A 12,749-nucleotide genomic window follows, 5' to 3' on the forward strand; every position below is an offset into this window, starting at 1 on the left:
GTTAAAAACAGACTGTTTGCTGTTGAACTTATTGGCCCAGTTTAACAGTAGGAGCAAACACTTCTGTGCAAACATCAGGGTGTTTTTCATTTTTGTTAAGTAGTGGCAGATGAATGTATAGAGACTAAAAAGGGAATGCAGAATGGGGGATGGGTTTTAACAGAAGGCAAGATGCATGTTTTACCAGCTCTCCTTTTTCTGCAACAGAAGTGTGTGTGGTGGACTGCGGTCCCCACGGCTCCTGCATCGGTGGTGCGTGTCACTGTGAGGAAGGTTGGACAGGACCAGAATGCGAGCAGAGGGACTGTCACCCGCGCTGCATCGACCATGGAGTCTGTCGAGAGGGAAAATGTGACTGCCACCAGGGCTGGACGGGCGAACACTGCACCATCGGTGAGCCACGATGACACCCACACATGGCGCCCAGAGAGACCCAAGTCACAGAGGAAATTCATCTCTTGGCAAGGATGAAAGGGCAACATTGAAGTGTGAATGTTGGGATTTTCAGCAGGGGTTTCAAAAATTAGATCATGCTATACTTCTCATGCTGCCCACACTCTCTAACTATAGCCAATCAGTCATGAGCTGTTGGTGGCATTTTTGGCATGCAGCTGAACCTTTGCTTTTTAAAACAAAGTTCAGGGTGTGGTCTATCACACTCACCAAAATCTATGAAGGTATTTACACCAGTGATTGTTTTTAACAAAATGCATATTTATAAAAAAAATTAATAATTCTACGAAACAGCATATATATATTTTGTACCACTGCATTAAGACATTCAATTTCCCTTGTTTAAAAACACACTATCACAAGAATAAGAGGAACAAAAAGATTTGATCAACTTTATTAAAAAGTTAGAATAGATAATTAATAAATCTATACTTATGGATCTAAACTGTGGTTTAAAGCAGAGTAATTCACACCAGAGTTTCAGTGTTGAACAATAATGTTTAGATCTAACTGGCCAAGGGGCAAATATTCAAAATCCTTTAAAAACAGTGACGCAGTCCTTACATTAAAGTTATAGAGGACGATTTTTGCAAGATTTTGAAAAGACCCACCCTCTTTACTTAAAAAAAAAATGCACATACACAACCCTGTACCCGCCCCCGAGAGGGAAAGCCTATTAAACACGTGCAAGAGAGTGCACAAGCCCATTTCTCCCCGTGCATGCTCTGTTTAAATGTTGCTGTTTGCATCGTTCATACAAGCATACTTTCCAAAAGAAGATTTGCAATTTTTCCACTATGTCAGACTCACCACCGGTAAGTGAAAATGGGAATGAGCACATAGGACAGCCTTATGTAAACATATCACAAGAATGATTGTCAGTTAAGAAGACCACTTATTTTGATGATCCACCAAAAAAAAAGAACATCCTCCTCTAGACTTTTAAGTATCTTGAGTATTTTAACTTTTTTTTTTTAGCTATTCACTCTGTACACATAAGTTTTGGTTTAAAGCTTGTGCTCGACCCGAATGTGGCACCTTGGGTGAGGAGCCACAATATGAACTCCAGGAAAAAATATGCTATTCTGTGCTTTGATTTTTAGATTAGATGACTTACCACTTCAGCAGTTTAAGGTCGCACATTCACCTCTACCCATGTAGTTTTTTGTTTTGTGTTTTTTGTATTAGAGGAAAAGTATTTGTTTTTTCTAAACGCAATAAGCTTCTGACTGTTCTGGAAATATCTCCTCTGCTGAGGTTATCCCCCATCTGCAAGGCACAGCTTTCATAAAAACCCTAGGGTGAGCTATAATATGTCAAACTTTAGCAAAAAAAAACTACATGAAGAAACAGAATGTTTGTGAGCATGTTAAATATGATTCGTAAATTTAAAAAAATTTTTTTAGCCTTTTATTAATCATGTTTCTTCTTTTCTTTTCTTTTACTGTAAACACGGTGCCTTGAAAAGACCCGCATATTAAGTTTGTAATTTCTATAAATGATGTATGTATTCCACCTTTTAGACTGCTGAAGTGGGGCCTCTGTATTAGTGAGTCAAGGGCAGGTATTAAGGGAGCCACAAACCATGGCCAGGCCTCTTTGGAATATCATTTTTTCCAAAATAGCCGTGCTTCACCTGGCATTAATGAGGATAATGAGTTCTGAGATGCCACTTCTTATTGACCTTTAACTCAAACTTCCTCCACATCTTACCCTCTGTCAAAGGTCCAACAGTTAAACCTTGACACGCAGCCTCCAAGACTGTTCTCCCAAGTGTCATTTCGCTGCCTCTCGATGGCGGCACATTTGCTGCGAAACAAAAAGATCTGGCCCTCCAAACTCTTGAGTCTTAATTATGTATTTACAAGTTCTCTCTCAAGCAATCCCCTCTCTGCAGCCCCGGTCCACCTCTGCGGAGAGAGGAGATTGCAGTGAGGGAGTTGTTGCAAGGGTCACATTCCTGATCTTATTAAGCTTTCCCTCCTCAGGGGCCGCCTCAGCACGTCATCCATTTTCTCTTTCTTTTCTCCTGTTCAGGCTCCGTCAGGAAAGTAACTCCATGCTTTGGACTCCCATGAATAGACGGTGCGCTACCTTTTCTTAAAGGAACCGGGAGCTTATTTTGTCTTTCAAACTCTGAATAACTGCCATTTGCACAAAGCGCCTTTTAATCACATTACATGGTCAGCTCCTGAATGGAGCACTTCCTTGGTCATTCTTTTTTCACAAGCATCTAGATCCTGTTTTATATGCAAGGCTTACCCTATTGTCAGTCACTTTCTCAGAACAGCAGTTTGCTGCTAAGGTGTTTTTGATTTGTCTCGGTGCAAAATCGTCGAAGTGGAGCTGATGATGGAAAAAAAAGTCTAAATATATAAAAAAAATAAGAGCACAGAAGCAGAGAACTGTACTTCACGATGCATTTACAGTAGAAGCTGAGGCCATACGCATGCTGACAAGCAGACAGGGAGATGTTTTGATGCAGACCAGGGTGAAAATGATTCATATGGTCTGAAAACAAAGAGAAGACAAACTGTGGACGCTTTAAATAAGAAAAAAGCAGATGGAGAGTGTTAACAAAGGCTTTGCTTTACACAGGCTGCAGAATTGATTTATCTTGGTTTTCTTAACAGAAATATCTTTACAAATCAAGGCCGTTTAAACCATGGGGACATTTATTATTCTGATTAATTACTCCAGCTTTATATAAAAAGTTTTTCACTCCTTCTGCTAAACCTCAAAGAAGCCTCTAGAACTGTAGCCGCTGTAACTTCTGCCTTCTTCTCTCTGATAGATTTTCTGTTTGTTTCTTTCTCCTTACATTCCTTTGCCTAACTCATCCTTATGTCCATTCTCTTCTTTATCCCACGTTTCTATGCCTGTCTGCCTCCCTGTCTCTCTCTCTCCCGTCTCGGCTCACGCATGTAGCCTTGGATTCCAGAGTATCAGGTAAAAAAAATACTTTTTTTCACTTTGTGTAAAACTTATATCGTTAAATGAAATATTGATTTTTCTTTTAATCACACTGAACACCCACGTTTTACAAAAAAAAATGTGAAACCCTTTAAAGCTGAAAACTTGTTAACTAACTTGTTTCCTCTCTTTCATTAACACTTGTCATACAGATAAACCTCAATTAATAAGAATATCATTAGAAAATCAGTTCAAATCAAAAGGTAAAACTGTCCAATTGTGGATATATATATATTTTGTCCATATTGATAGTTATGCCTTGCAGCTAATAAAAAAAATAACACTGCTTCTAAGAGCTATTAAACACTAAATAGCTACTAAATAAATTAGGATGTTTACTTTAAAAATGTCTTCCTGCTGAAAAGAGGTCCAAGTACTGTTTAGTGCATGCACCTAATGCTTTGTGCAGATACAAATTCCTGCACAAAACAGGTGAATCCATAAAGCTGGTCAGCAGAGGAAAGCAGGGAGTCTGATCTCATCATAGATGATGATGAGTTTGGTTTAATTAAAGCAGAGTGATCGAACAGGTGCAAATAAATTATCACTGTTTGTGAAGACTTTAGTCAGGACATAAAGGTTATGTCCCTCTCTCCATTATTGCTCCAAAATCTTGAATTTTATATAACTGGAAAAAATCTATTTAATTCTCCTAAACCCTTGAGAGAGGTTTTCTTCACAATTCTCTCATGCACCAATTATCTTTGTGCACATTTCTTTACCATGAGTTTTTCCTTCCACTGAGCTTATGTATTAATCTGTTTGGATAAAACAGCTGACTAAGCAGTTCCCTATCTTCGTTACGGACAGTGTTAGTGCATCTGTCGGCTGAGTAACTGTAAAATCTGCTTTTTTTGCAGTTTTTTTATTTTATTTAAAGCATTACATTGCTGTGTTTGTAGTATTTATATTCAACCCTTGAACTATACAAATTTTCTGAGAAACTTAAATTGCAGTTTTCATTACCTATAAATCAAATCAAATAATGAAGATTTAACCTCAGCTATAGCAGCATATTTAAATATTCGAGCCAATATGTTTTTGAATCAAATTGATATTCTGATTTATTGGGAGGACCTGTATGCTGTCACTCAATCTTAGTATTACCTGTCATCCTTAATACTTTGATTTACTTATCACAGTGGAGAATTTGAAATTAGACACTATCTAAAAGGTGGTGAGTAGAAGAATCCGGAAGGCGACGACCTGCAGAGGTTCTTCTCTAAATATTTAAGCTCCCCTTGCAGGCAGCTGTGTGTCAGACACCGTTTCCACTTTTTCTTTTGCAACTTACTCTAAGTAAATGTGTTTGCCAGTCTTAGCAAACTGCCACCGCAGAGATAAGTAATTTTCTTTTCCAAATGTTTCCCTTTCCTCGGATGTGTAATAGGAGCAGTCAAGATAGGATATAAAGGTAAATTGAACCACTACCCCCACAAGGGAGATTGTCATGAACAATCCCTCCCTGCTCTCTGTCTCTCCTAGCACGGCGTATATACACCTGTTTTATGTCCGAGTCGATCATAATGTTTCTGCTGTGACCCTGACCCCCCCTTGCTCCCACACCCCCCCACCCTCCCCACACGATATGTCCCCTCATCTCCTGTCCGTCTGAACCAGTCTCACACGAGACTCCACGGTACGTCCCTCCTCCACCCCTCCCCGTCCTCCAACACTGTCGTAACTCCCTGTGTCTGCCAGATTAAACGCCCAGAACTGGTGTGGTTTAGTCATGTTTCGGCTCCCTGTCTTCACCCTCCATTAGAAGGAATGCGATCTGGCAGCAAGTGCACTGTTTTCTGTAAATGTGGAGACTCTTGACCCCTCCTTCCCCTTCTTCTCCCACTTCCCCCTATTTACATATATACCTCTTCCCTTTGATGTTGCCGTTACTTCACATGAGTGTTTTTTTATTTATTTAATATTTTTATTCCCCCCAACATCTGCAGCGAGCTGCTCATGCTAATTATTTGTAGGAAAAGTCAATGAAACCCCAAGTGAGAAATCGCCAGCCTCTTAGGTCTAGGTTGCACACAGGGTTCCTATGCAGACTGGAAAGGTGTCGTAAATATTACTGGACTGGATAATTATTTCCAAAAAAGAAAAATATAAAATGTTTTTGCCCCACTGGTTATAAAAACCATACAATCATCCATCCTTTAATCCGTCCATCCATCTATCCATGCATCTTTTTAACTCTGTAGAAATCTATCTTTGAAAAACAGAAAAGTTTTAGATATTAAACAAAAACTCAGAGAACTATAGAAATATAAGTAAAGTGTTGACTTTTACACATAAAGGCAGAGGAACTCTGTGTACAGCTCTAAGCTTTAGAAAAATAATAGAAATTCTATCTCGATACGAATGAAAAGATAATGGTAATAGTTGTGCCATTAAATAAAGTGGAATTTATCTAATAATATTGTTCTAATGTTCCCAAAATCTGAATTTATAAACTCACCCCATTATTCTACTTACAGTGAATGAAGACTTTGAAGGTCCCCCCCTTTACTCTTTTACATTTCCCATTTCTCAGTAGTAGCCCCCTCAACTCATGTGAAACGACCGTAACCTCTCATCCCCCCATCCCTAGTCCTGTCAGAAGTGTATTGTTCTCTATGTTCACTCACTTCTATCTTCTATCATTTTTACCCCTCTTCCCCTATTTCCACTCTCACATGCCCTCTTTTGCTCTTGTCTCCTCACTCCTCCCTCCACCTCCTCCTTCTTTCCGTCTCTGACCCCCCCGTGCGTGATGGTTTGACAGACGGCTGCCCTGGGTTGTGCAACAACAACGGGAGGTGCGTCCTGGATCAGAACGTCTGGCACTGCATCTGCCAGTCCGGATGGAGAGGGCTCGGCTGCGACGTCGCCACCGAGACGCTCTGCTCCGACGGCAAGGATAACGAGGGAGGTAGGAAGACGTAAAGGCAGAGCACAAGCAGTCGAAGAAGAAAGAGGAATTAAGTGGAAGCGTTATTGCAGCAGACAGGAAAAAGCATTTTGATTCGGCTCCTTAGTGACACAGAAAACAAACAAAACAAATCAATCATACATAAAACATCAGTGAAAATGCAAATGCTGCAACAGTTCAGACTGTTAAGACAGCATGCTTTAAAATATAAAGTAGATCAATTAGAAAAAGGGCTAAGATTATATTATTTCTTATAAAACACTCTATTGACTAATTACAGTACAAGCCACAGAACAGTCATGATTCACGTGGGATGCTTTAAAATATTCACCATGTCACATCTCTGCTCTGACTTTTAGGCGCTTGAGTTAAAGTAAGAAGCCATCTGTGCCTATCAGCTTCAGAGGTTTAAAACCTCCTTTTTTTTCAGGTCATCAAAGCTTTCAGGGCCTGTCCCAACTGTCTCCCTGCTGTTTTTTTTTTTCTCAGATGGCCTCATTGACTGCATGGACCCAGACTGCTGCTCTCAAATCTCCTGCCAGGGTCAGACCTACTGTCGTGGCTCGACTGACCCGGCTGCCGTCGCCGGCCAGGGCCAGAGCGCCGCCGCCCAGCCTTCTTCTAAAACTTTTTACGACCGGGTCAGCTTCCTGATCGGCCCCAGCGGCAGTCATGTGATACCCGGGGATAACCCCTTCAACAGCAGGTAAGCAGCTTAATGTAGCTCTGACACCTGCTTAATTATTTGGCTCACGCTGGCTGTTTGCTGTCTAATTACCAGTTTGAGGAAGGCACCTGCGGTTGTGCAGCCGGAGCGTCATGAGTGTCGCACATATTTGTCTTTGGAGTCAAGATGACGAGTTTGTTTACAGCCGTTCAGCTGCCAGAAGTGACAAGTAACTCAGGAGTATCTTGTTCTATTTTAAGCACAGCTCATATGGCAGAAAAACATGGATATACATTGATTCTGTACATTAGACAGTGAAAAAGATATGCTTTTAGTTTATACAAGATTAGCAAGTAACTTTTTTATTAATCTTTATTTATATGTTTTATAATCAGTGGGCCGACTAGCACACTTTTCTACATTTGAAGATGCAAGTCTTTGATATGAACAAAAAAAATCTGATATTAAGGAGAAGGCTTCGTTTGAGAGAAAATTTAATATGTTGGAGCACTTTTTTGTAAGTTCTATCTGTATGAAAAAATGTATTAAAACTCCACATACTAGTGTTATAGAGTTGCGTGAAAGTTGGCACGGCTTCCATTTCATCATTGACTTTCCATCCAGCCATCCATTTTCCATCATGCTTATCCCAATTGGGGTCATCAATCGCAGGGCATTAATGACTTTCCATTTTGGTTCATGAACTCTAATAAAGTTGTTTTATTTGACTGATCTATCTTATTAAAAGGTCTAAAGAAAATTCTAAACAATGTGTTTGAAGGGTTTTCTTTTTTGTCTGTCTCTGGAGGGTCTCTTTGTTTGGCCCATTGTGAGCACTTACTTATCTAATTATATTTGATCATCTTTAGCATTTCAAATATGTTTTTCTGTTCATCTGAAATCATTATTTTTTTTAATAATACCATGCAAATCAAACTCAGTTATTTCATTGTTTATTTAACTATCTATTATTTCTTTATTTATTTACTTGATTATCTACTATTATAGCCTACCTATTGTTGTGTTTAATATATCATCAATTCCTTTATTGATTTATTACACATTCTATATGCATTCAGTACCATTACATTTTCAAACTGATTTTGAGTTATTTTTCATATTATAACATGCACCGTGTTGACTGTGAGCCTATACATTCTATTCAACTTGTGTCTAGAACATAGTTTACAGGCTAAAGGTAAACAAACGTATTAAAATATTTGATGTAAAAGACAAACGAAATACAATAAATAGTTATATATCGACGTGCAAAGCAAAGAGACGGTTATTGTTTTCATTAAAAAAGAACTTACTGCAGTCATATTTGCACAGAAACACTTTTTTTTTGCATGGGGGTGGACTGATAGAGAAGAAAATGATTATCAACTGTGTGCTGAAGGCTTTTGGATTATTTCATCCAACAATTTAAAGTAATCCTTATGTAAATAGTGTACTCAACTCAAAATATAGAATGAGGCAATTCCCCTCAGCCGGGTTCTCAGTAATCCTCATCCTCATTGTCTTGAGCTTACTGTCGATTTCATGTCTGGCCGTGGCATTAGCTCTATTGCTTAGAAATTTCATTTGACTTTTTATCTTTTCCTCTAAAGTCAGTTTTATATTCAAAAGCAGAATGTACGTTGCCCTGCAATGAAATGTGACAAAATTAATTACGCTTTATTCTAAATTATCACTCTTGTGGAAAAAAAAACCTGAATGCATTAATGTTTTTTAACTATAAAAAGTAGAGCTTATTGGTGTTACAGCTTGTTTCAAAGCTCATTGATAAAATTCTGGCTCTAAAGTGAAGTTTACTTTCTAAAGAAGTGTCTGAATCTCTGCAACAACGATAAAGACTTCCCTCTGCAGCGACGACTGTTAGTCACAGAGTGCTTGATGTGGGACAGAACAGAAAATGGAAATACTTAGAGGTCATTCGTCTGCTTCTGTTTTCTTACAAGAAGCCATTGTGTGAGACGACCGAAAGGGAGTCGATTTCAGTGTGCGGTCTGGTTTCAGAACTCGGCAGTAAACTTGTCTCTTGCATAGAAGAGAGAATAAAACATGTGTTGTGGTGTAGAGTCCCCCCCCCCCCATCCCAGCCTTCTCCTCCACAATAGTTCCCCAGCCGTATCGCATGTCCCCACACAAGTCTCCCACTGGGCTTTCAGATGGTGTTTTTCTGCAGCCAGTGTGGGACAGTGACAGATAAGAATGCACGTACTTTATGATTCATTTCTGGATTTCAGCAGGTGGTGTTACTTTGCGTTTGTTTGTAGGCTTCAGCTCTCGCATCATTTGTCTGCCTCTCCAAAGATTAATAGAGACACGGGGAGAAAGACTGAGCCTTTGCTGGAGCTCTTAAGTGGCCTTATTTTTATTTTTTGTTGCTGCTTTCTTTTTTTGTGAAAAAAAAAAAAAAAAAGATAAGAGTCATTTGTGCAAGGACAGAAAAAAAGACAGCTGCTCATGCTGTTGATCATCCCTGTCTCATATATGTAATGACCCAGAGATAAAAAGGCAAAAATGGACACTTTTTACCTAGCAATGATAAATGCAGCAGGAACGCCTTTAAAATTCCCCTCTGCGGTTCAGATATGGTAAATGGAAAAATATTACATTGTCTGGCTCCGTTTTACCTTCAAACACTGGTCGGACCTAACAAATGACTCCACATGCATGAATTTAGGAAAGGGAATCGTTGTTAGACAAGTTCTACCTGAAGGCCCCACAGTCACATTGAAAAATGGTCAAGGATACCAGGGGCTTAAATCATGTATGAATCTTCTGCCTCTGTGATTTATAAAGCAAATGTAGATGAAAAAGAAAAGAAAAAAATAAAGTTTTCTTTTTAGGTGATAGCAGGAAAGAGAAGCTGAAGCTGGAGAGCTTTTTGACCAGAAGCAAATCCATTTACCAGCAGGAGTAATACACGAGCGGTTGGTGAATGAATAATGCCCTCCCATACAGAAGACTAACTACCACTGTGGTGTCCTGAAGTGAAGTATTTAACCCCCCTATCTGCTCCAGAGGCATTAATGTTTGGTCAGCAGTGGGAGGTGTTCTGTACAAAGCCGCTCCAGGGGATTCATGTTCTCAAAAGTACTCGTTGAAAATGTTGGAAAATCTCTTGGACTGATTCAAAAATAGGCCTTTTTTTGTTCTATACTGAAGCTTCAGATTCTGACATTTCAGGGCTGAACATTTTGTCATTTCTGAATATAAATTGCATCTTTCCTTCACATGTTAGCTTCTAACCTCACCTTTCTAAACCTTTCTTAGTTATGCTCTCTTGTTTTGTAGCAATGCATTTTCTTTTAGGAACCTTTGTTGGTTCTGTCTTTAGTGACACTTTGCCTTAGGCGTTGTATCTCCGTTGTTCTGAATTGCTATAAAGTGTCTCTTGACATGTCAGCTACCAGGCTTTTTTAGCTTCTAACTTAGAGAGGGCTTCTGTAACAGAGCTGAATAGCTTGTAACACTGCTCTTTTCCATGTAATATCTGTCATCATGAGCATCACTAGTGATATTTAGAAACATCGCTGTCATAAAAATCTGGTGTGAGGCATGAAAAAGGAGCTATTTGAGAAAAAATTGTGTTTTTTTTGGAATAATCTTCAAAGTCAGTATTTTGTCAGAAGGGACTCAGAGAAACATTTTAATAAAACAACATCAGCTTTAATAGAAGTAATTTCATTACTTACATTGAGGTTTTAATGCTGTCTGAGCATCTAACTGTCAATCTTGTTTGGTTGGTTTACATCTCAGGCTTTTTCTTCGCTAGAGACAAGCCAGTCCTCCTCTCCCAGCTGACACCGCTGTCCAGTTTTCTTCCAAATTGAAATGCAAACTATATTTAAATTAACTGTGAATGTCTTCGCGAGGATAATAACAATCTCATGTGTGCAAATTACTGTATGTTCTGATTAAAAAGGTCAACAAATTCAGGCCTTATAAAAAAGTTCTTTAATCTGCCTAAAAAGGAATTGGAAGATTATCTGCTTAAACACCTCAGAGGAAAGGCCTTTAACCTTGTTATTGTTTTGATTGAAGTCAAAAAACCCAAAAGTGCATTTAAAAAGTGTTTTATGGTGTGTTTGATGGTGCTTTTACAGACCAGAGGTAGTGGGAATTCTTAGTTTTGATTTAATGAAGTGCGAAAAAAAATATGTTTTTCCGTGTCTGACCTTCAGATCAATGGTCAGAGCCGGTCAAGGAAAGAAATTGGCCGACATTGATCACTGTTCAATGGACTGAGCTATCATTAACCTTTACCTTAGTGTGTTGCAGAACTGATTGTGCAAATAAACAAACAACACACACTATTCTCCTACAACAGACATCTGTCATTTGGCCTTTGCTTTTTATGTGTTCTTTCCCGGCACCTTTGAAAAATAGACGGGTGTTGCCTTGCAGCGTGAGGAAGAAATTTGTTCTACAAAAGGGTGACAACAGGGACCCTCCCACCCACTGCACTATAGTAAATTAAAAATGCAGCAGTTGGTATCTGAATCAGAAAACAAGTTAAACAGGGCCCAAACTTAAAAAAAGACAAAGAAGAAAAGGAAAGTGTTAAAACATGGACCGGAAACAAAACAATAGCAAACAAACCAGAGTGAATATATCAAGAGTACTAATGATGCTAAAGATATTACAGTAGAAACCACCACAGAACATATTTTCCGAGATAAGAGTATTGGACAAAGTAAAAGTCGCCCAATCATAGGACACTGGTCCTCAGTTCTTTCGGGTAGAATAAACAAAAAGCCATTTCACATGGAAAACATTATGCATTTTGGAAAGGAACTGTTTGCAGAACTGTTTGTTTTTATTTGCTTTACATAGGAACCCCCCCTTCAGCTCTATTTACCCTTATGTCCACATATAAAAAACATTGTCAGCAATTTCCTCCAAAAGAGACCTAAATAACAGTCTGTCTATATGTAATTTCAGCTCCTAATAAACAATGCTGTTTGAGAGGTGGCAAGATGTTTGTCAGACAAACTTGTTAGAAATCCTACAGTAGTTTAACTAAACTGAGGGCAAGAAGAAACGGCCAGGAGGCCACTGGTTTCTGCTGCCAAGACCAGAAATTTATGTATGAGAATCTATTGAAAGGACCTCTAGGCATGATGCATATGGCACCCTTTTAATAGCGCAAGAATATATACAGTTTACCAAAGGCAATGCAGTCTAAAATGTGCAGGAAAGCGCTGTGTTCAGTTGGAACTCCAATTCGGTTGCAAATTTTTGAAGGCTGCCTCCCAATTCTAGACCTGAACCCAGTTGGGATTCTGTGAGCATACTTAGACATGGAGTCTATCAAACATCTCCAGCTGATCTGACAGAACTTAAAGGTATAGTGGAGGATGTTCTTTTTTCGGGTGGATCATCAAAATAAGTGGTCCTCCTAATTGTCAGTCATTCTGGTGTTATGTTTACATAAGGCCATCCTACATGGTTGTTCCCATTTTCACTTACCGGTAGTGAGTCTGACAGAGTAAAAGAATTGCAAATCTTCTTTTGGAAAGTAAGCTTGTATGAGCGATACAAACAGCAACTTTTAAACAGAGAGTGCACAATGAGAAATGGGCCCCTGCATGCTTTTGCACGCGTTTAATAGACCTTGGGCATCTATTAAACTCGTACAGGGTTGTGCATATGCTTTCTTTTTTTTAAAGCGGAGACGGCGGGTCTTTTCAAAAATTCACGAAAATCCTCCACTATGCCATTAACTTTTTT

The 12,749-nt window shown here is 39.0% G+C and overlaps 1 protein-coding gene across 1 annotated transcript in view; it reads left to right on the forward strand.

Annotated features, from left to right (window-relative positions):
* Nucleotides 1-12,749, forward strand: part of LOC107103254 (teneurin-3-like) — a 126,187-nt gene that overhangs the window by 60,875 nt on the left and 52,563 nt on the right. The window contains exons 10-14 of the mRNA XM_015402878.1: nt 208-393; nt 3,382-3,402; nt 4,817-4,840; nt 6,194-6,340; nt 6,830-7,046. Of these exons, the coding sequence (XP_015258364.1) occupies nt 208-393; nt 3,382-3,402; nt 4,817-4,840; nt 6,194-6,340; nt 6,830-7,046 (595 nt within the window). The remainder of the gene's footprint in view (nt 1-207; nt 394-3,381; nt 3,403-4,816; nt 4,841-6,193; nt 6,341-6,829; nt 7,047-12,749) is intronic.

This window comes from Cyprinodon variegatus, unplaced genomic scaffold (genome assembly GCF_000732505.1).
Source record: "Cyprinodon variegatus isolate N-32 unplaced genomic scaffold, C_variegatus-1.0 Scaffold1405, whole genome shotgun sequence".
Classification (NCBI taxonomy): Eukaryota; Metazoa; Chordata; class Actinopteri; order Cyprinodontiformes; family Cyprinodontidae; genus Cyprinodon; species Cyprinodon variegatus.